The sequence below is a fragment of the Amphiura filiformis genome, chromosome 16, assembly GCF_039555335.1.
Source record: "Amphiura filiformis chromosome 16, Afil_fr2py, whole genome shotgun sequence".
In the NCBI taxonomy this organism is placed as follows: Eukaryota; Metazoa; Echinodermata; class Ophiuroidea; order Amphilepidida; family Amphiuridae; genus Amphiura; species Amphiura filiformis.
In genome coordinates, this window is record NC_092643.1 from 56137603 (window position 1) to 56160365 (window position 22763).

The following is a 22763-nucleotide window of genomic DNA, read 5'->3' on the forward strand; positions in this document are numbered from 1 at the left end:
GTTCTATGCATCAGTCATCACAACATTGGCTGAAGACGGATGCTCCACATCCGAAAAGCACTCCTGGGTTCAGTTTATTCCTGATTGAATGCAGACATGTTGATGTTGCTGGTCACGTTCGAAGAACTGATAATTTTACCTAGAACCAATATACACAGCAAAATAAAAACTTTTGGAACAGAACCTGGATTTTCAAAAATTATTAATATACAAAATAATTTTTCTTACTGATACCGACAGATGTGACGGCAAATTTCTTAGACAGCAATTAGGTGAAGAAGCGCGTCACATATCGACACCTTAAACATTTTGAGCTACATGGCCTATTTAGTAGTTTCGAACCAGTGGCGGCACCAGGATTTTTTTTTTTGGTGGGGGGCAAAGTGAATTGGGGGTGGTAAAGTGATTTTTTTTTGGTGGGGGGCAATATCAACAAATTTTGCGCAAAATTGCCGCAAAAAGTGGAAATTTACCCCCTACGTAATTGTTTTTTGGTTTTCCTCAAAAGTGTGTGTGTGGGGGGGGGGGGGGGGCAAGAAAAATGTTTGGGGAAAATGCCTCCCTTGCCCTCCCCCACTAGTTCGAACTTAAGTACGGAAGGCAATATCATTATCTTCTTTCTTGTTTTGCCAAGTTGACGGTGCTTAGTTCATTTAGTTGACTCATATAAGGAACTAAAGATAAGCTGTCCAAACTTGTTCGTATTCAATGAGATACAATGCTGATTCGGCCCAGACCACTCAAGAGTCCTGCTGAACCTGGTACAGCCATTATATTGTTTATTGATATTTAGCTAATGGTCATTGCAATCCTTTCCTATTTCCTCCGGCCGTGAACTTGATCCAATCCTTCATCACCTGCTGATTTCTCCTCACTCTATCCATCTTTACATCTCATCGTCGTGTACCCTGTGTAGTACATGTTAAATTTTGTTCACATGATATGTGTGAGGTCCATCAAAACAGGGACATCCCGGATCAAAACTACGGGACTATTTCCGAGTAATTACCAACATTAGTGAAAGCTGCGTGGTATGAAAGTGACGTTACTATTACATGTAGTATTAAAGTACAAGTTGTAAAAAAGCGTTTCTACTCGTGACATTTTTGCACTATACCGTATGTAGGCTCCAAAAATGACACAAAGCCAGTGTGAAACTTGCTTCTCCAATGAAACCTCGGGAATGGATTGGACTCCCTTGAAATGTCCACATTCCAGAGGTTTGTACCCGGCCCCGTTTGTCATATATTTATCCACAAATGAATTAAGCATGGACCTTATACGTTGTATTTTGATTTAGTCAGTGTCATTTCAATTCTTCCCATGACATCTCGAGTTTTCATAATTTTCATATATAGCATCTCTTCTTTCATTCATATTGGTGCAATATGTATAATATAACTTATATATTAAACGCATGCACGAAGTAATTAACTTGAATTGCAATTACTTCTAACACGAGCTTAAAGCAACGGGAAGACATGTATCATTTTATTTGGTTTATAATTTTTACTTTTGTCAGACATCTCATAGGTTTCTCGAAAGATGTTAAACTAAATGTCAATCACTGTTTTGCCTTAAGGGTAGACGAGGTATTGTTGGTCGAAGCAACCTAAAATCGGTTGGCATTATCTAGATCAATATATTATTGAAAATTAACACCTTGATGTTTTGCAAAAGTTCATTCTACAAATCGTATACTTTGCAAACTTGCTTAATTTATTGTTGTTAATGAGTGATGTACGTTTTACAAAAGTGTTGTTGTTTCAGCCCTCTTTACAACGTAACTCAAGAACCGCAGCACCTATAAAAGTATATCTGTGATATTTTAATTCTTCTACACGCTCGCTATGAATTGAGCAATGCAGTTTTTGCCAAAGCTCACTACCATTCGTAAGCTGCTGTGAACTACCAAATCACAACAGTTTAAAATAATTAATAACCTTAAGACACTATCTTGACGATAAAACACAGTAATTGTATGTGTGCACAATGAACTTGTCAAGCATTACATGTACCAAATTTGACGTATAAATATTTGATGGTCATTCTTCATTTGTTCTGGACATGATCATTCATTAATCTGGACACATCAAAGCCTTTCAACACTCCTTTGAATTGGATGTATTCTGCTGTCAATTCTGATGAAAAGCGTACAATGGAATTATGGAAGAGTGATAATAAAGGTTGAACAGGACCCCATCATGAGGAGGACGTTTACCTGTCATGGTCACGTACAACTACAAGATGATGCTATTCCAGTTGAAATCCATATACCCTATGGAAGACATGACCAATCTCCCATCTCCCACAGGGAGACTGAATTGCAAATGGGGTACCTGAATGGGTGACTTCGTTTAAAATCTACAGTTATAAATCCGTGTTTGGAAGATTAAGGTAATGTCGGGGTGGGGTGGGGGTGTTGATTTTAAATGGAACAGTCCGATGTGGTCAGATATCCTAAACGGCCATTTGAAACTACAAATACAAGGCTCTGTACCAAGATATTTATATTGACTTTTATTAAAACCATTCATTGAAATAGTGCGGAACAGGTTCTAAGCATCTCTGTCATTCATAAAACCATGGAAATAAGAGTAGACTCTTACTTCTATGATAAATCCAATATTATGTGATTTAGTCGGGAAAATAAAAATTCACACAAATGATGAACTTTTAACCGTTATCAGGATTTTGATTTCTGTAAAAGGTGCTATCACCTGTGGTATGATGTTGCAAGAAATAAATGTACATGAAAACTTGCAAGATATTATTGAGAGGAAATATAAAGGCGCCCACTCATAATACATTCTTAAGCTTACCAGTCACGCTTAAGGTGCCTTGGTTGGATGTTGTCCAAGCTTTAATTATGTTAGATCTAGATCATTTATCGAGATTATACAAGTATGCTACGCTGTAACAATTTTGAATTTTTATTTTTGATCCAGATAGAAAGAGAAGCATCATTGGCCATCCGCGTCATATAAATAAACTAGAAGAATTTCTCCGAGGAAAAATTCATTTCTCTGCCGAGAAATTATAGACGAATCCAAATCCACGCATTCCTGCACCTGACTAGCAGCCTTTAGTTGGGTAGCCGTCGGCTACAATGCACCCAAAATGGGAAATGATTCGGCCTTGGCGGAAATTTTAAACTGCATTCCATCAAACGGTTTTACACCTTCCGCGAAAACACAGGTAGACAAAAGAATGATTAAAGTTTACAACACAATAGGCCCTATAGTTCCCTTCGGCAAAACACACAGCTTCTGCATGGTCTATTCGCTGTTGAAGTGACATAATAATCGGATTAACCACACCATATCAAACGCTACAAATGGATGTACTTGCGAACAAAAGGACTATGTATGAATAGATGCGACGGGATTACCTGCGGAATTATCTCTATTGTATATATTATTCTATTAACCCTCCTCGTCCCTGCATCTTCTCTAGGTGTTAGGCGGCTTTTGTTTGCACAATGGGGCGCTCAAAACACCAGGTTGGTGCTAGCGGCTACCCAAAGATGGCCGACCAAATCCTGACCATGCCTTGGCTCGTTGGATTCGTCTATAGCCAATCATCGCTCGCCTTAATGAGAAATTCGTAGCCAATTATAAATCTCTTTAAAAGGTTGTTAGGTTAATTTCTCCACTTTGAGAAATAGTAGGGAAGTTCAGAGGGGAAGTTGATGATCGAGCTACAGAGTCAGGAAACAAAAATGTACATAGCAAAAGAAGGCGTGGTCATTTTGTGATTTCACAAGCCTGTATCCATCTGTCAGTCAAGAGGCGCATATCCCATGATTCACCATTCTTGAAAATAAAATGACGTATACTCTAAAATATTTACTAATAAGTACTATCATATCACAGCAAGTTTATATTTTGAAACAAAGACATCAGTTAATTTTCTACCAAACTATTGGCATGAGGCGTTCATGCTCTGTAGCAACGACTCTATAGCAATGACCCATGAAAAACCTCACTTGAGTCAATTCTGCATAAAGATCATAAATCTTTTTGGTGGTATATAAACCAGCTACTGTACGATAAATAATAATGGAAGAAAACTAAGCAATGATTTGGGTTGACATGAGATGAACTTGATTTGCACTGTGCGGGTTGGTAGACATAGTAAATACCATTAATATAGATATACAGGGTGTCCCAAAAGCCCATCCAAAAGTCTCTTATAGGGGCTGTGCAATAATCGTGAGCGGAAGTGAAATTTCCGAACGGCGTACCAAAATTGCACATCTCTCGACCTGCCAAAAATTGCTTGCGCTCTCCTTTCGAAACATTTTGCATGTTGAACGTTTCTGCAGTGTTTTCCTAAGCCTTTTGAGAGCGTATAGTATAAATGCTCCGTGCCAAAAATCGCTTGCCCCCTTAACCTGCCAAGAATGATTTCCCCCACTTGCCACCCCCCCCCCATTTACTGTCCCCAAGGGCTCATAATTATTGCAAAACCCCTTTAATTTCAATATCTTTCTAACAAAATATCTTACAAGCAATATGAATGCATATTAATCGCAAATAGTTAAGTGATTTGGAAACATGGTGTTAATACTTTTCAATGAAGAGGAACTTCATCAAGTTTGCTATATCAGAATTGTTTTGTTCTTTCCAAATACATGAGGCCTATGTAAAATTATTTTGATCTTCACTACCGGTCCTTGTAAAAGATACGAAGGTTCAAAATGGCACAGAGACTTTTGGGACACCCTTTATAATAGATTGTACAGAAGCAATACCATGGATATGTTGTTGTGACACATACCGTCATGTATTCAAATGTTGCGTTTGATTTATTATACATCTCAAATAGCCGGGACAGAAATAATTGAAGATTGAACTCAATACGGAAGAGTGTGGTAAAAGGAAGAGAATTGTCTGGTGGTTTTGGTATCCATTTCATTCAGGGAAAGATACCATGATCATGATACATTTAACACATGTATCATCGTGGTATCATGTTTTTTTTTTTTTTCGTGAAAGATGTAACACAGAGGAACAACGTCGTAGCGTAGGTCTATAACCTTTTCCTAAGATACCGACATGTGTAAAATATACGTATTATGTATAGTATATGAGTATACAGCCCTGCTACATGTACCAAAATTATTGTTTTTTATACCCATCAGTTTTGATAAAGCCTGTTTCTTTCAGTCAAATGCAAATGTTGCATTTTATAGTCTTTGATCATGTTGATATTGTCATTGATGAGTACTAATTTAGGTCTATTAGATACAGCCTGGCCTATACTCCCAGGAAGACTGGGGTCTTTGAACTTTTATGATTTTATTCACACAACGGAGTTCTAATTTGGTCCATTTTTTGGTAAGAACGAGTAGAAGCTAGTAGACATCGTACTATCACCTCTATCAAACATGATAAAACTTGACCAGGTGCCAAAACGTCAACCTTATTCCCTCAGAAAAGTTCATCTTGATTTATTTTCTAACATTTAAACAGGGAAGTTGAGAAGTGAGGTGTAATGCTCGTGCACTTAAAATAAGGTATGTTATTGGCCAAATAAAGTAATGCAAGAATATGTTCATAACTGAGATGGCATTTAGCTTCGAAGAGGCTGAAAAAGGGGATAAATTACGACTTTTAAAACATTTACAGGTGATCATTTATCATGGCTGCAAGGAATACAAAATTGCAAACGCATCATTAGTTTAATCCCTATATCATGATATGGCCACATCCAATATCCATGTGTTTTAACTTGAATTTAAAAATTCATGTTCACTGAACATGCTGAATCATTTTAAAATATGTAAATGAATAAATCATAACAGATCAAGATGATGTCCGGAGATGGTGAAGTAATTAGCATACAGACTTCCGATAAATAAATCCAATACGTCTTCAGACATCAAATGGTCAATGTTATATGAGATTCAATCTCTTCGAGTGTTTACATTTCAAGTTCATCATCCCTCTGACTGGCAAAACTCAAGTCTCAACATTCTCAATACCAAGTGTCATTTTCGAATCTCTTAGCTCCATTGTCAGAGTTTAGTGCCCTGAGGGCGGATCGGGGAATTCCTGTAGGGCCGGCCCTCCCCTCCTTAAAGGAAAAAAAGGGGGGCGGGGGTGGGGCGATTTTTCTCACATTTTGAAGGAAAATGCGACTCCACGTAGCTCCACGTGGGGGGGGGTGCACGGGGTAGCCTCATTAAGCTCTCCAGATAGGCCAATAAAGTCATTTTCACGAGTGGACCCCCTTTCAAAAACCTGGATCCCCCTCTGTGGCAAACCTGTATTGATTCTCTAGTGTTAAAACTTGCCTCGTCGTAAAAACTTAAAACTCCATTATGGCATTGATACATAGCGATACCCCCTTCCCTTTCCTTCAAAAAGAGATCAACAGAGATATGGCAAACTGGGAACAGACAAGTCAATCGTCAAAGTCAAGGGTATACACTTGACTGATAAACTGCTTTTGTTTCCCGCATCATAATTGGCCTTGAATGATATTCTACAGGCAACTCTCATATTAAAGGATCTCATCTGTCGGGACACAGTTCTTTCATCCAAATACATTTGTTCATCCATAGAATGACCTTTGAATGTGTTGGATACAAATCTCATTCTCCGCAACTTGAGGTCAAATGTTGGAACTGTATAATTATAATGCCAGTTGTGACTTGTGTCATTGGGACCGAGACCATCTCATAGGGCACCATGTATCACAATGGACCACAATAGCCTCATCCCAATGGCATAGTCTAATAACCTCAATTGAACAATCATAGTGCAAAATTTGACCTCAAGTTGCAGAGGATGAGTTTTTGTACCCAAATTTTCAAAAGTTATTCAATGAATGTACAAATATATTGGGGTTAAAGAACTGTGCACTAATAGATGAGAATGTTTTGGATCCTAGTTCTAGTGTATGTAGACTTTTGCCTTTTGCCGGGTTTCATTGTCCCTTATCTCGTCATAAATCGGATGTTAATTTTAAAAGTCCAATATTGTAGAAAGATGAAATTATCAAAGTATACCTGCCTCAGTTAAAATTCTTCAAGTTCTAATAATATCCCTCACATCTTAACCTTATAAACAGTGTCCCTTTTGTTATAATTCAATTCAATTCAATTCAATTCAAGAAACATTTATTTCACAACTTCAAAAATACATAGTATAAATGACAAATGCCATAATTTACAAACCAATAATTTTTTACATACAAAGCAAAGTAGTGAATCCGATCACAAGCCCACTGAGTGATGACAGTCAGATGCGATCACGTAAGATCAAACAATCTATTAAAAGGTAAGAGACAGGACAAGAGTGGGCCTGAGACAAGATTAAGAGGGGCATCAATAAAAAAACCTATAAAATAAAGTTGTGGGGCAACACGCGGGGAGCAAGCTCGTGGGTGCGGGTTGCCGGCAAACAGTACAAACGAAAAACAAACAGGACAAGACAAGACATTACAAAAAAAATAAGATGTGAACAGGAGTCAAAGAATAATTACTGGTAAACCGGTTTAGAAAGCAAATTGCTCTTAAAATGATGTTTGAAGGAGCTTGTGGATGTGGCATTTTGGATGGAAATGGGAATGGAGTTCCAAATGTTAACTCCATGCACTTTAATCGAGTTAGCAGCAAGATTAGAACGAACACGAGGCGGATAATCAAAACACTATCAATATAACTTACCACATTTTGTCTTAAAATATGTGGTTTTAATATCTTTACCCTGAAATTAAGCGCGATATAAGTGAAGTTCAGGTACAGGTATGTGCATGAAGCATAAACAATTTTTGTCTTTTCTAGCTGTCAGAACAGCGTCAGGTGAAGAGAGGTGAATTGGGGGTAAATTGACTGCTGAAATGACAAAAGCTAAGACCTCTTGATCTAAAACAAACTTGTTCCAGCGTCTTTCTGATCGAACTATAGGGCAAAACAGAACGCTGAGAGGTGCTCATTATATATTTGAAGTAATACTGGGTGAACTTTCAGGGGCGTAGCCAGTATTTGTGGGGGGGGGGGGTGACTTAGAAGAAACGAACTTTTTCCCCAAGAGTGAACATTGACTTTTTTTAACCAAGAAAGCGTACTTTTTCGCTCGCTATACGTTCGCAAAGTGGACTATTTGGCCTTTGGCAATTGGGGGAGGGGGCTCCTCAGCCCCCTGGCTACACCCCTGTGAACTTTATAGGTTTAAAAAACAAATTAATAGTGGTGGTGAGAAAAAAAAACCCTGAATTCGATGTGTGTTGTTTGAGACGTCCGGCTGCAAATGAGGTAAAATTGGCGGTCTTTATACATGTAGGGTCTATAGCATAATATATAGAAGTGTGCTTCCTTCATCGTTTCAAAATTTCGTGCTAATGGAGAATAGAAATTTCACATTTTCAATGGCTAATAACATTAGAATAGATTACAACACAGTCTAATTCACACTCAGATATGGCTTCAAGAATGCAACTCCGTGAGGAAAATCGCTCCTTGGATGACAACTAAAATGGGAACGATAAACTAACATTACGATTTAGTTGAATTTCAGGTAAAGTTGAGAGTTAAATGTCAAGAAATGATACATTCAATCATTGTTGCCATGGTTACTCATTAAACATTGGCTCGTTTCACAGAGGTCTTTCCTTAATCACTTCCATTTTAAATTGACATATTTCCTCGTCATTCGCCAGATTAAAGTGCAGCTAACTTTGTGATGTCAATTGTAACAACGATTATTTATATGTGTATGAACTAGTAAGCTAGTAACATACACTATTACAGGCTGATACCATTTCATGGTTCAGCAAAAATATCTTTGTTATAGGGCCTAATAACACTTAAAAGTTATGACAATATCATCACGAACAATAGCAACTAAACCAAACAATATTAACAAAACAACTTTGGATGAAGCTTACTTTAATTCTATTTATTTATTTATTTATTTATTATGTTTTATTTATTTATTTATTTATATTATTTATTTATTTTTATATTTATTTATTTATATTTATATTTATTTTTTATATTTATTTTATTTTCTTTCTTTCTTTCTTTCTTTCTTTATTTCTTTATCTCTATTTATTTTTATTTATTTATTCATTTATTTATTTTTATATTTATTTATTTATTTATATTTATATTTCTTTTTTTATATTTATTTTATCTAGGCCTTTCTATTTATTTATTTACATTTTATTTTATTTTATTTTATTTTATTTTATTTTATTTTATTTTATTTTATTTTATTTTATTTATTTATTTATAATTTATTTACTTATTTTTTTAATGTGAAAAATCTTCAACTCGAAGAATAAAAAACATATCATGTCAAATAAGAAAGACCTGTAAATTAATTCCGTTCTCACGATCACATGGAGTTAGAATACCTGACAATTCATAACAATTTATGATATTATTTGATTTAGATCTGGAGGTCAACTCAGCGTTTGACAGAAACCTATTTATTTATCGAGGCACAGAATCTGACGTGTGAGTAAACTGATCCTTTCGCTCCAGTTTCTGGATGATTTTCAATCTCTCTCGTCGATTTTCGTTTGTAAAGTTCAAATAAAGGGCCGAACTTTGAATCAGAATACTTTTAAGTATTAAATTAAAAAAGTAGAATAACCTGCAGAATGTGAAGTTGAAACTGAAAAATTGGCAGATAAATTCACTACTAGAATTAAAATAAAAGCTCAAAAATTCAACTAATCAAATGCAGTGAGCCTGGTGTGGAATTGTACTACTATAGGCATAAGGGCCGCTACAGACTCCGAGTACGTAGGATATTCGATGTATAAATATGTCTTCATTATTTAATCTATTCCCATTCTATTTCCAGTAATGTTTAATTTCTAATGAATGTCTGATTTATACAATCGATAATAATTAATATGTTATGTAGAATGGCTGGTTAAATAAATATATATTATCGATTTTATCATCAAACATTAGAACCTAAACGTCTGGAAATAGAAAAATAATAATGGGAATAGATTATTAACGAAGACCTGTTACATCGAATATTCTATTCCACTGTCTATTACGGCCTTAAGATATATCGGTACAGGCTTCATTTTGACGACTCTGAGTAAAATTATAGGCTGCAAATATTTAGCCTATCTCTCAAATCCATTTGCCATAAATATGAGAACAAAATAATGACAAACACACTTGCCTATGTACAAAAGTTTGTCACGTTTTAAAATTAATGATGTCTTCGGGTCTTCATGATCTTTACCATGTGATCATTGTGATGAATCTGAGAGAAGTGTTTTTATCAACCTCTTTTGTTGATAAAAGCACGAAATGGTAACCAGAGTTTGGGCGTTGCCATGGAGATTGACACATGATGCCACTTTGGTAACTGTCAGGAATTCAGACTCATACACAGATCAAAGTTCATGACATCAACTACAAACTGTTCCAATCAGATCATCAGACAAGTTTGTGTAAAATTTGGAGTATTGGTATCACCCTAAGGGCGCGAAATGGCATGGATATCTATATAATATCATTAGGTGTGTTTAGACGGTAGCCTACATTTGAATGTTACTTACAAGCGAGCCAGCAATTAAATTATGCTACAAGCGAGTGTGTGTCCACACGGGACTTACTTGTAAGCCAACTCACTTGTAAGAGTGACCTTCACTGGTAAATTATGCCATGATTATGCACAATCAGAATAGGATTGGGTCATCAAGGTCATGCTTACAAGCGAGCTAACATGCAAGTCTTGTTCACACTGGCCTTACATTTGAATGTTACTCGCTACATGTAAGATATCTTACATGTAAAATTGTCACTTGTAACTTGCATGTAGCTACATGCGAGTGCGTTTAGACGGGCACTACATACAAGTTTACATTTGAATGTAGTTACAAGCGACTTTACAAGCGATCGTCTGAACAAGCCTATATAATCATCATGTAGAGGGAGTGCATTGCTGTGGTATCCAATTGGATCTAAAACATCCTCATCTGTCAGAGCACAGTTCTTTAGTCCCAATATGTTTGCATATTCAAATAATGACCTTTGTGTTGGGTACCAAAATTCGTATTCCACAACTTGCAGTCAAATTTTGAGCGATACAATGTCATGAATGTACACATACGATTGCAGATGAAACCATAGCGCGACACAGCAATTCCAAATGATAGCAGGTTATTCCTCAGGAATTCCTCACAACGATATCACGAATATTCTGGATTTAACTGAAATACACATATTTTGGTTCAAAAATCTATTTGAGAATATTGAACACCGTTAAAAGGGCATTTCGTGATCCACAGCCTCATCCCCCCACTTTTCCCCCCAAAAAAGTTGAGATATTTATACCACTGGAAACCTCTGGCTACATAATGTTTATGTACCAAATATTTCTTGCAGATTAATTCGTTTAGCAAAAATATCGCCAAATTTTAATTTCGTTCTGGTATACCAGAACGAAATTACAACAGTTGTCTATGGAGCAGTGTAATAAACATAATCATGCATAACTCGCAAACGCAAAATCGCAATCAACTCATTCAACTGAAATTTTGGGAATAATCTTTATTCGTGGATATCTACTGAAAAATGTCATAGTTAAAGAGGATGCTAGGATCACGAAATCATAAAACTTTGAACATTGCATCATTTGGTATACAAGATCCGATTTTGTTACTTATGATAAAGACATCAGAGTCTATGGTGAGAGCCTGCACTGCCTGTTACTTTGACAACATTATTTCATACATTGAAAAACAAAGCAAAAACAAAGATGTGCAATTAATCATATGAATTAATATAACTCGAGCAAGACAGAGGTCAGCATGGTCAGTGGATGGCGAGACCTAATCATCCCTGTAAATATTATTCCACGGTATGCAATGGTCAACGTCAAAGTTGACATTCACCCTGACAATGCAATTGGCCCCAAGAGATTTGCCAATGAAATCTAGCTATCTAGGTCATTGTCATATAAGAAGGTATTGCTTGTGAAATTCAAGCGCACTGAATATTACATGTATCAAGATTTGCTTGGTGTATGGGGTTACAAAATCGTACTGTGTGAACCCTTTATACTGCGGGTTCCTCATGCTAGTCATGATATACCTCCTCAGCTCAAGCTCAAGGATAATGACATTTCATCACAAGATCACACTCTATAAAAGCACAGATATTGATAAAAGATTCAAGAAGTTCGGTCGTTTCACTATACCATTTAGGTAGGTCTTACCTACTTGGTGTATGGGTTATTATTAAAACCGCACTGTGTGAACCCTTTATACTGCGTGTTCCTCATGATACCTCCTCAGCTCAAGGAAAATGACATTTCATCACAGGATCACACTATACACTTTATAAAAGATTCAAGAAGTTCGGTCGTTTCACTAGCACACCATTTATGTACCCATGTTCACTGTTATGTATCTCCAGGACTTCCTAAAATTATATTGTAACCATGGTAACCAAATGTAGTTTTTTTGTGCCAAAAGATGCAATATAGGCCTAAGAGAACATGGTACTGTATGTTCCAAGCTTTCCCGCTGTATAACTTTTATTATTGAGGGGCTATATTATACTAGCACTTGTCCAGTGTCGAGATGACGGGATTTTCCCCAGTTGTCCCCTGGACAGGGGGAGGAGGGCTCGGGAATTAAGCCTTCCTACCCCCTCTGGTTACGTATTTGAATTTAGTAGGAAAAGTTTTCGAACCATTGAGTTAATCAGTCAACTGAAAAGACATCAGAGCAACCGACAGTGCTGCTGATACCAGGGGAATTTTCTCAAGTCAGAACCACCCCCTCGAATCCCGATGTTCCCCGGTAAAACACACAAAATTACGACAATTTTTGCTGCAATTTGGGGCAAAGTTTTGTTGATGTTCCCCCCCCCCCTTGAAACTCACAACTACCTTTGGCAACTCGCAAATACTTGCATCTCGCAAATCAACTCGCAACTGCCCTTGGCAACTCGCAAATTTCAACTCGCAGATTTCAACTCGCAACTCGCAGATTTCAACTCGCATCTTGCAACTCGAACTCGCAAAATATATCACTCTTAAAACGATCTTTACACAATGTCTCGGGAGAAAAACGCCCGAAACTTTCGAAATTATATAATTGGCTTTAACTCAAGAACCGCAAGACCTATGGAAATATAAATGCGACTACTATAACAGGATAGGAATGAGTTGTCTCATATTTATGTAACATCAATGTAGGGCCTACATTAATTTGTGTAAGTTCACTGCAGTTGTTTTTTAGCTAAATGGCTAAAACTGGAAGAAAATAATCTTGACTCTCGCCATCCCACATTCTCAACTGCCTTTTATTGTATAAAAACAAAAGTCGCGAACCGTGTATTTTACATTTTACCAGGATCGATACGGTTCATGATTTTACCAAACAGATAGCTACAGATATCAGATCTTGATGTCTCAAAGTCAGAGTCAAAGTAAAGGCAGACAGAATCTTCCCACGAACAAAATGTTCATGGAACAAAAAGTTACGAAAGTAGCTAAACCTGTGGGCCTATTTAAAGAATATCGAGTTTTAAAAGTTCAGGCATGACAAAAGTGAAAGAAAAGATAACATTGGATGTTGATTTTTATAAGCTGTAATTTCCTACCAAATAATGTCATTACAATTGAATGGGCGGGTCATAGTTCATGTAAAACAGCAATAAGAACAAACCACACAAAACAGGTGTACGGCCTCCCCTTGGGTCGAACCGTAACGGTAGAGGTCAAGGGTTAACGCAAAGTTTAGCGTCTCCAGGCCAAAAACACATGCCGAAAACTTGATTTGATTTTGTATATCCCACACAGAAACTCCATACACTGATATTGTAGCTTGGGATGGATATCCCGTTTCAGAAACCAAAAGAATTTCTAACCTGGGGCTGGGTGATGATACTGCAAATACCAATTCCAAAATATATTTTGCCAACATGTAGAATGAATTCAATGAAACAAAATTCATAAATTCTAGAACTTTACACAAGCGTAAATGAAACCCGTTGCTCTTTCTCCCGCTCTTTCTGGAACATATTTTTACACAATAATACCAGTAGATTGAAATTCAAAGAGAGGAGAAAATGCTGAAACTTCCATCATGAGAAACTGGTAATGCGGCATCTTGCAGATGGATATCTTCTACATTCGCCTCCCGGATAGTCCCGGATATCGCGGATAACAGTATCTCTGGTATAAATCCTGCCCGAAATTATTGTATGTCGTATCTATTTTAATGATAAACCTTTTAAACATATTTTCCCATGCTGAAACCCGGGGCTGAAACCAGAGATATTTTAAATCTTCATTATGTATTTGCATTATTGTACACCCGGATTGTACAAGCAGAGAAGATGGTAAATTATTACACCTTCTCTGGTACAAGTCTATGTTGCACGGTTCATGCGTTCTATGTAGATAAATATTTACTTCATGGGAATTACCATCACAACAAATGTCCTGCTGAGCAGCACTTCCAACATATCTAAAAATATATGGCAATGAATATGTTGCAGGTATGCAGGGAGTACTTTGGAGATTTTATAGTTCACAAAACTTTGCACTTGCAGACTTCATCAATTCATGGCACCTCATGGCCGGACATCCCGTATCAAGGGGCACAGAATTTAAATTTCCCAATCCAACAAGAATGTATGCATTTACGTATATTAAATCCTCTAGTTACTTCTCACACACACTGTCAATCCATAGATGCAGATGGTCAATCATGCACTAAGAAGTTGTACTGCCACTGGTACATGTAAAATTACCATGATTACATACATGTAGGTATGGGGTAAAAAGTATATTGAACTTACCTGAAACTTCTGTTGTCCTGGTTTGAATTCAAGTTGAAACTTCCAATATATAAAATCAAAGTATAATCACAAAGGTAAGTTATCAGATATAATATACCTGTCCACAAAAAGTCAACAACAATATTTCAACCGCATCATATTCCAGATTTGTATACCAACAAAACAAGAAGTGAGATTCCCAAAATATCCAAAACGTTCACAGGCTATATCAAGTCAACGGTACGTCGAAGTAACTCAATAATCCAAGTTCACACACACTCCCTGTGTGAGATGACATGACATCCAGATGATAGCTCTCAGCATGAGTCTACCAGAATCCTGACTGTACGGGGTTGGTCACACACGCCCCCTGAATAACTCAACATACTAGTACCAACTTACAAAAAATATTGTTACCTGAAACACTGCAATGATTGTAGAGGGCAGCAGTTGGCGTTCACGTTCAATTTGTAAGACATAAACTTGGCACTGATCTGGAAGATGTTGAAAATTAAAAATTGTGATTATTTTTAAAGTTTTGCATGCAGGGCAGTCTCCTTCTTCCCGCAAAACTGATATTATAGCAATAGTTTCACGCCATACATACCGAAATTTCTCAATATCTAGTGAATGCACATTAACAATACATCTTAGTACTACAAGTATTTTATTTATTGTTAAACTGGCATTTATTAAACTTTGAAAATCGCGCAAGGACACGAAGTGATAACTTTTCAAGCAGAGCGAAAGCTTCTTTGCCATAGATATGAAAAGGAACATCCGAATATCGAGGACAAATCATTTATTATCTTGACGTGTGTATTTACTTTTGTATTTTAAAGCATTTACAAAAATAGTGGATCAATTGTACATATTATTTTCCCTGATTTAGAAATGTTTATATATGGGTTAAGGAACAATAAATAAGTCTATATAGACAGTAAACCTGGAATGAGATTTCACAGTGGGTGGTTTTTCTTAATGTAAAAATCATACTAATATTATTATCGCTATATTTGGAATATAAAAAATGGTTGAATAATTTTAAACCGTGATTTTTATTTATTCTTCTCAAAAGTAAGAAACATTACAAATGCCACCAGGTCGAAGGCCATACATCAGCCGTAACATTTCATTGCTAGTAAAATTAGTAATAGTATTGTGAAATTGGCTAATAATTATTTTATACATGACTTGAAGTCAAGAAATGTGACAGGTTAATGTCGGCATCGCGCCGCCTCTATTTGCACGTTAAATCAGGATAGCATTTACTAGGCCTACATCACTGGATTAAATCATAAAGCTTCATAGACCGTATAGGGCCTAACCCAGTCAAATTAAGAAAAATAGTGGGTTAAGCCACCATTAATTGCAACAGAATCAGTTAAATCACCATTAATGTCAGAAAAGCATATTAAATAACACATCAAAAGTCCTCGAAAATCCAAGTAGTGGAACAGTGCCTAATTTGCATATATCCAAAATGGCCGCTGCAGGAGGTGAAATTTCAAAGTTGGTCAAATCTTTGTTAAAAATCATACCAATGCAGGTCTATAATATTGCTCTCATCATAAGGATTCAGAAAAAAAAATAGTTTGACATGCCTCGGACATGCAGTTCTTGAGTTATAGGCAAAAGGGTCAAAAGTCAAATTTGGGGTCCATATATGGTATACAATTGAAAATGCTCCAATTTGTCTCAAATTGTTCCTTTGGCAAATTAAATCAAAATGAGAAACGTTGCATTTGATGTTTTGTTATAGGCCTGCATAGGTAACATCACGAAATATGTCAGGGTCAACAGGGCTCAATGGATTTTGATCTTTTTTGACATGTTATCAAGGTAACAATCCAACTGAGATATGGCAAACTATTCGTTTTTTAAATGTTTTTGCAAGCGGAGCAATCTGAAACCAGTTTGATCAAAATCAGAGAATTTCTCAATTTTTCTCCCTCTGTGGAATTTTTACCAAAGCAATCATCCATGACCGTCCAATAATAGATTGATCTAATTTCAGATGATGATGATGACGATGACCATCACCACCAACGCACCGAATGGTCTATTGTTCTATTGTGTCCGTTTTGAGCGCTGACATATTGGAAAATGTTGTGATCAATATTCACGAGAGTGTACATTCAACGTCCAATTTTCGAAATTGGGTAACTTGTGATTGGCAGGTGTAAAATACATCTGACTGGGCGTTTTAAATACGTAACGCAAAAAGGCATTGACATCATCGAATGGCTGCCTATAGTGCTGTTAGTGTTAGGCCTATGTGGGGGGGGGGCTGTGTTTAGTTTCTATAATAATTATTATAATGCCTGCATTTATTTGTCATTCCTTTCTTTTCCTTTCTCTGTACTTTTCTTTCCTTGCTAAAGTATCACTCCCTCTTCTTATCTCCCTTCCCTTCTCCATTCCCCCTTACTTTTGTCCCCTCTCATTCCTATCATTTTCCTTACCTTTGTTCTATTTATTTACTTCTATTTATTTATTTCTCTTCATTTCTTCCTCTTTCTCTCTTCCTCCAGCCCCCCTCTCATTCTTCATATCCCCTCCTCCACCTCTTCCTCCCTCATCCCCTCCCAAGACCTCTCACAGAAGAGCTGCCCCCTTCACGCCACTGTTTATGACATTCTCCTTCTTAAAATAAAATAAAATGTCAATTTGTGAAACAACTTTTATATAGGCCTATACCGGTATACTTATTATATGTTACATGTATACGTAGCTATTACCATTATACAGTACTATAGACATGCAGACATGGCAGCCTTGATGTGTAATCATTAAGCAAGCGCATTCAATTTATTTAAATGAAGCACCTGAAGTCAGTGGGGTGACAACGAACTGTACATCAGCGGCTAATGTGTGCCTTTTGTGCTTACGGCTACTCAATCACACCCTTGGGTGTTATGGTAACAAAAGGTACTTTTCGTTCCAGTAGGCGCTTTCACGCGACTTTCGTTTGATCACTTATTGACAATAGCCTGCTAGGTAAAGCGTTAGTACACTGTCGGGTCAGCTTACCGATTTAATGGCGGAAGCCCTTTGTCCCAAACAAAAGGTAGCTTTCGATGAATAGCTTGTCAGATTTCAAATCGGCACAAGTGAACAATGCGTTACAATAATCTATTGCTTCTCCATCTTTAATAGCTCCATGATCACCACCATGACGCGACGATGATGCTGTTGAAGATTTTCATTTGTCATTTTCTCGAGAAATTCCATAAAAGACAAGAACTATCTCTTTCCCTGATTGGTTGAAAGTTTCAAGATAATATCGCGTGTAGTTTAGTGAGGGCGTACTGCCAGCAGTATGGTATACCGTATACTGATGGTATGAGCAGAATCAGTATGTCTCACCTCAACAGAGCTGGACAACATTATGAATAGGCCTATGCAGTGGAGCGATTTCTTTTTTGACAGGGGTGGGTGTGTGTGTGTGTGTGGGGGGGGGGGGCTGGAAAACAATTCTTGAAGTACAGTGAATCCAACACCTTTTGGCGACAGAATAAATTTGGCGACTGAATAAATTCCCCCCCCCCACAAATTGTGTATCGTATTATCTGTAATATAGTTGTAGTATTGAATTTATCACGGTAATTTTTTTTTGTTTTTATTCTTGATCACAAAACAGGCTTTTTTGGGTTTTTTTAGGGTAAATGAGGGGGTGGTTGTGACATTTTGCGGTATATTTTGTTGTTGTTGTTATTTTGAAACTTTTTGTTGTTGTTAGGACAGGGGGTTCTTAATACAGGCCATCCGGCCTTCCGAGAACCTCCTCATTCAATGTATGTGTTTTATTGTTGTGCTGTTATATTTTATATTTGAATGAAATAAAGATGAATGAATGAATGAATGAATGAATGGTACAAATGCGAGCGAAAAAGTTTGCCAACAAAAGCTAAAATGGTTAAATATGGTGCAAAAGTGGAACAAATTCGCGCGAAAAGCGCAGCAATTGGCACCTTTTAGACTTTTTTCTCGGGTCCCAATTCCCCCGGATCAACGCCTATGTGAAAATGAACCACGCAGCTAAAAGACCCAAACGAGCATATGAATGATATGAATGAAAGACCCTTGATTTCGGTTAATTCAGCTCCAAAGACCCCAACAAGGTTTTTTCAGGTAATTTCCAAGCATTCAACTTTTCCAGTTCCGCGGGAAACATATCATCAAAATGATGTTGTTCTCATACCGTACGTCAGAGGGGCACCGCTCCGAGTTGACTTGAATTCAACTCCCAGCGGTGCTGCCGCCGCGGTAAAGCGGTGGAGCGGCAAAGCGGCATGAAAGTATGAAACCAACATTATGCGCACGGATCAAAACGCGAATTCGCGTACCAGTGCGCATCACCGCGTCATCACGCTTAGTTTTGCGCCGCACCTCCTGGTGCATGGTGCAGCCTGGACAACAAATAAAGCAAGTCAACAAAAGACATGATTCGGACAATAGTGATTCGGTTAGCGACTGCCTTTATTTTTCGGATGACATTATATTTATTGGACGATTTGATCAGTTTCACCGTAAATGGAATTCTAGGGTATAACAGAGGACAATACGCGGGAAGATGGATAAAAATGAGTCAGGAGAAATAATATTAAAAGGTAGGACAAAAAACAAAAGAAAATAATAACCGCCAAAAATGGCACACAGCTGCACGCAATCAAAGTTCAACTTGACAGATCAGATAGGCCCATAAAGAACGTTTAAAATTACAGGGTGATTTAAAGTTGTTATTGTTATGATCGTCGAATAAAACAGCTATTGAATAACTTCCAAACTGTCTTTAAACCTGACTCTGCTTCAGGACTCACTGCAACTTTTCCCTGTATTTTTCGTCTCTTTTGGTTTTAGGTGAAATACCGACAGAGGCGGAATTTGCTCGTCTTTTATGCGACAAAACGTTTGTAGATTATTTTAACACATTTCTCTCTCTACCGGTAAGTTGCACTATTCATGCATTTTGTTTTTGTCTCAAGAAGTTTTAAGATAATTTCTAATTTTTTGGCAGGGGCAAGAGCATCAGGGGCATCTGGCTCAATGGTAAATCCGGCCCTGCTCTCCTTTATCAGCCCTTATTTAATTTTCGCTTTTATGCTCGGGGCCCCTGAACCCTCGGGGCCCATGGACTTCGTCCCTCCAAACAGCTAGGCCTACGATAAAAGCATCAATTATTTTCAGTTTTGTTGCATTATTGAGAAAATTACAAATTTTTAAATATATTTCGCTGATTTTTTCGTTTCATTCCCGTCTGTGGTAAAAGTTAAAAGACCGTATAGGAGAACCGTATACATGGTATAATCGAAATTGTTAACCACCTAACAAAACTAGTTTCGTCATCGATCTTTTGGTTTGTTCCCTATCATAACGTCTACTTTTTTCCTGAATATGAATTAACCTTTTTTTATGTCTTTCTTCATATTAAAATGTGTAATTTTTCACACAGGTTTTTGCCCAGAGATTGCTGTACAAATTCAAGGAACAGACATTTGAATTGGATCCACCGTTACAGCGAACAAAATACGTAAGTTCCAGTATAAATACCATGCAATATTTATGTGATACTGGTTTTTTTGCGGTAGTTAGGGCAAAAGACTTAATACTTAAACGAACAAACAGATAATGGGTTTGCATAGAAAAATAATAAGAATAAAAAGAATAATTATTGAAAATTGTAAATAAACTAATTTTTCTTGGTATATAGTTTTGTAAAAAAAAAGTTTTGACCTTTTAAAGCCAATCGTTTTTGTTTCATCATGTCAAACTTTAACATAAAAAACCCAATATGAATAAATCAATCTACCGAGTATACCTCAATTATATTACAATTATACTTATTCATAACAAACATGCTATTCTTGCCACTTTAATTCAGCGTTTGGACAGGGTCAAGTTGATGAGATGGGTGCGAACACAACGAGCACCTCTCTTCTTCAGAACAGATCTTTACCTGGAGTATCTGCTGTGCAAAGCTCTGCAAAGGACTCAATTTCAACTCCATACAGCAATGAACGACCCTGCCAGTAAGTCCCCTATTCTAACTTCCCATTTTTTAGACTTGATGGCCCGTATACTCGAAACATTTTTGACCAGTCCTAACTTTCGACCTGGTCTAACTATAGATGTGTGTTGATTTGTTAGTCTTCTTGACAGAAGGGAGGTTCCTAAGGGTTGTTTGTCCGAACACGTTATTCTTTAGAAGTTTATAAACCCGAAAGGTTTTTGCTCCTAGGGGACATTTGTACGAAAGGTATTTAATCTGAGGGATCGTTTGTCCGAACATGTTGGCCATTACTCTGATGATTATTTAAGTTGAATACTCAGCAGGGTATCAGATTGGACGAATTGCCAATGTGACAAATTGATGATCAGGTGTGTTGCAGAGGGAAAACTTGTATAAACAAACACGAAGGACCGAGGGTGCTGGCGATGAAGATTGTTCCGAAAGATTATCTCTCCGAAATTTCGTTATTTCGATAGTCCAAATCTTAATACTAATAACGGCGTGTCCGTCCGTCCGCGCGCTATCGCGTTCGCGCGGTTCGCATTCACGCGGTGCACTATCGCGTGCTCGCGGTGCGCTATCGCGGAGTATCAACGGGAGTGTACGCGGAGTACAGTGCGCGCATCGGAAAAGCAACACATTGATTTCATTCAGTAACGGCCTATATCCACGTCCAGATACTAATTTCGGTTTCTCTATAAATGTGGTAACAGGGCAGGACTTGGAATAGGCGAATGATGGGTTTCCAGATTATGGGTAGGCCTACCGAACTACACCGAAGTAAGCATCACACCTATAAAACAAACAGAGTTGTGTCAAGTTGGGTCTTGATCATTGAGAGACGCATTTTAAAAAGTCAGGGCAGGTATAATGGGTAACGGGTTTGGGTAATTAGAAATTTAGGCCTATCACGAGAAGCGCCCGACCCGAGAACCGCGAAATCTAGTATTATATAAGGGTCATTACTCCGAAAGGTATTTATTCCTAAGGGGCAATTTGTTACAACGGTCATTACCCCGAAACCAAAAACCTCTTTAAGTGATATTTTTGAAGGAACGACTATTCGGAGCAAAAACATTTCGGAGCAAAACATGCTTGTCATTTTCGGAGCAATAACTTGAACCTGTCGGAGTAAAAACCTGTCGGAATAAAGAACTTTCGGTGAAATGACCGTTCGGATCAAAGATCTTTCGGAAAAAGTACTTTCGGAGCAAACCCCTTTGGAGCAAATACCATTCGGGTCAAAATCACTTTGGAATTTTATGTAGACACTAGCGGGATACCCGCGCTTCGCGCGGGTCCCCGCTAGATGAGTTAATGGGAGCGATCACTAAAACAGGAGGAATTACTGAAAAGGTAGAATCATTGAAAAGGTAAATTTTATTTTTCTAAACCTGTTCCTTCTTGTAATTCCATTTAGCTTCTTTCTTTCTTTTCAGTTTCTTCTACATGGGCCTAGTTTGTTCCCATTAAAAAATTGCTATTTAGCTTGGGATTTTCCGTTTCCATGTTATTTATTTATTTAGGCCTAACCGCATTCCCATTATTTTCTAAATCTGTCCTTTCTTACGTTTCCCTTTTAGCTTCTTTATTATGCTGCTTAGCTTGTGATTTCCCGTTTCCATGTTATTTATTTAATTCTGTTTTCATTATTTTGGCTTCCTGATTAGTTTTTAATTTTAGCTTTTTTTTCTTACGTTTCCTGATTAGTTTCTTTCTTTCCTTCTTTATTTTGCTCCCGTTTCATTTAGTTACCCGTATAATACCTGCATCTTTTTTGTCTTCCCTTTCTTTTCTTTTTTATTCACTTTATTCTTCCTTTCTTTTCAGTTTCTTCTACATAAATCTATTTTGTTCCAATAGATATATGCTGCTTAGCTTGTGATTTTCCGTTTCCATGTTATTTATTTATTGAACCCCGTTCCCATGCATTATTTTGATAAATCTACCCTTACTTACATTTGTCCTTTT

General features: G+C 37.2%; 1 protein-coding gene across 1 annotated transcript in view; it reads left to right on the forward strand.

The window, feature by feature from the left end:
- The window catches only part of LOC140172751 (uncharacterized), a 71120-nt gene that overhangs the window by 7270 nt on the left and 41087 nt on the right, over positions 1-22763 (forward strand). The window contains exons 2-4 of the mRNA XM_072195882.1: positions 19643-19728; positions 20235-20312; positions 20664-20811. Of these exons, the coding sequence (XP_072051983.1) occupies positions 19643-19728; positions 20235-20312; positions 20664-20811 (312 nt within the window). The remainder of the gene's footprint in view (positions 1-19642; positions 19729-20234; positions 20313-20663; positions 20812-22763) is intronic.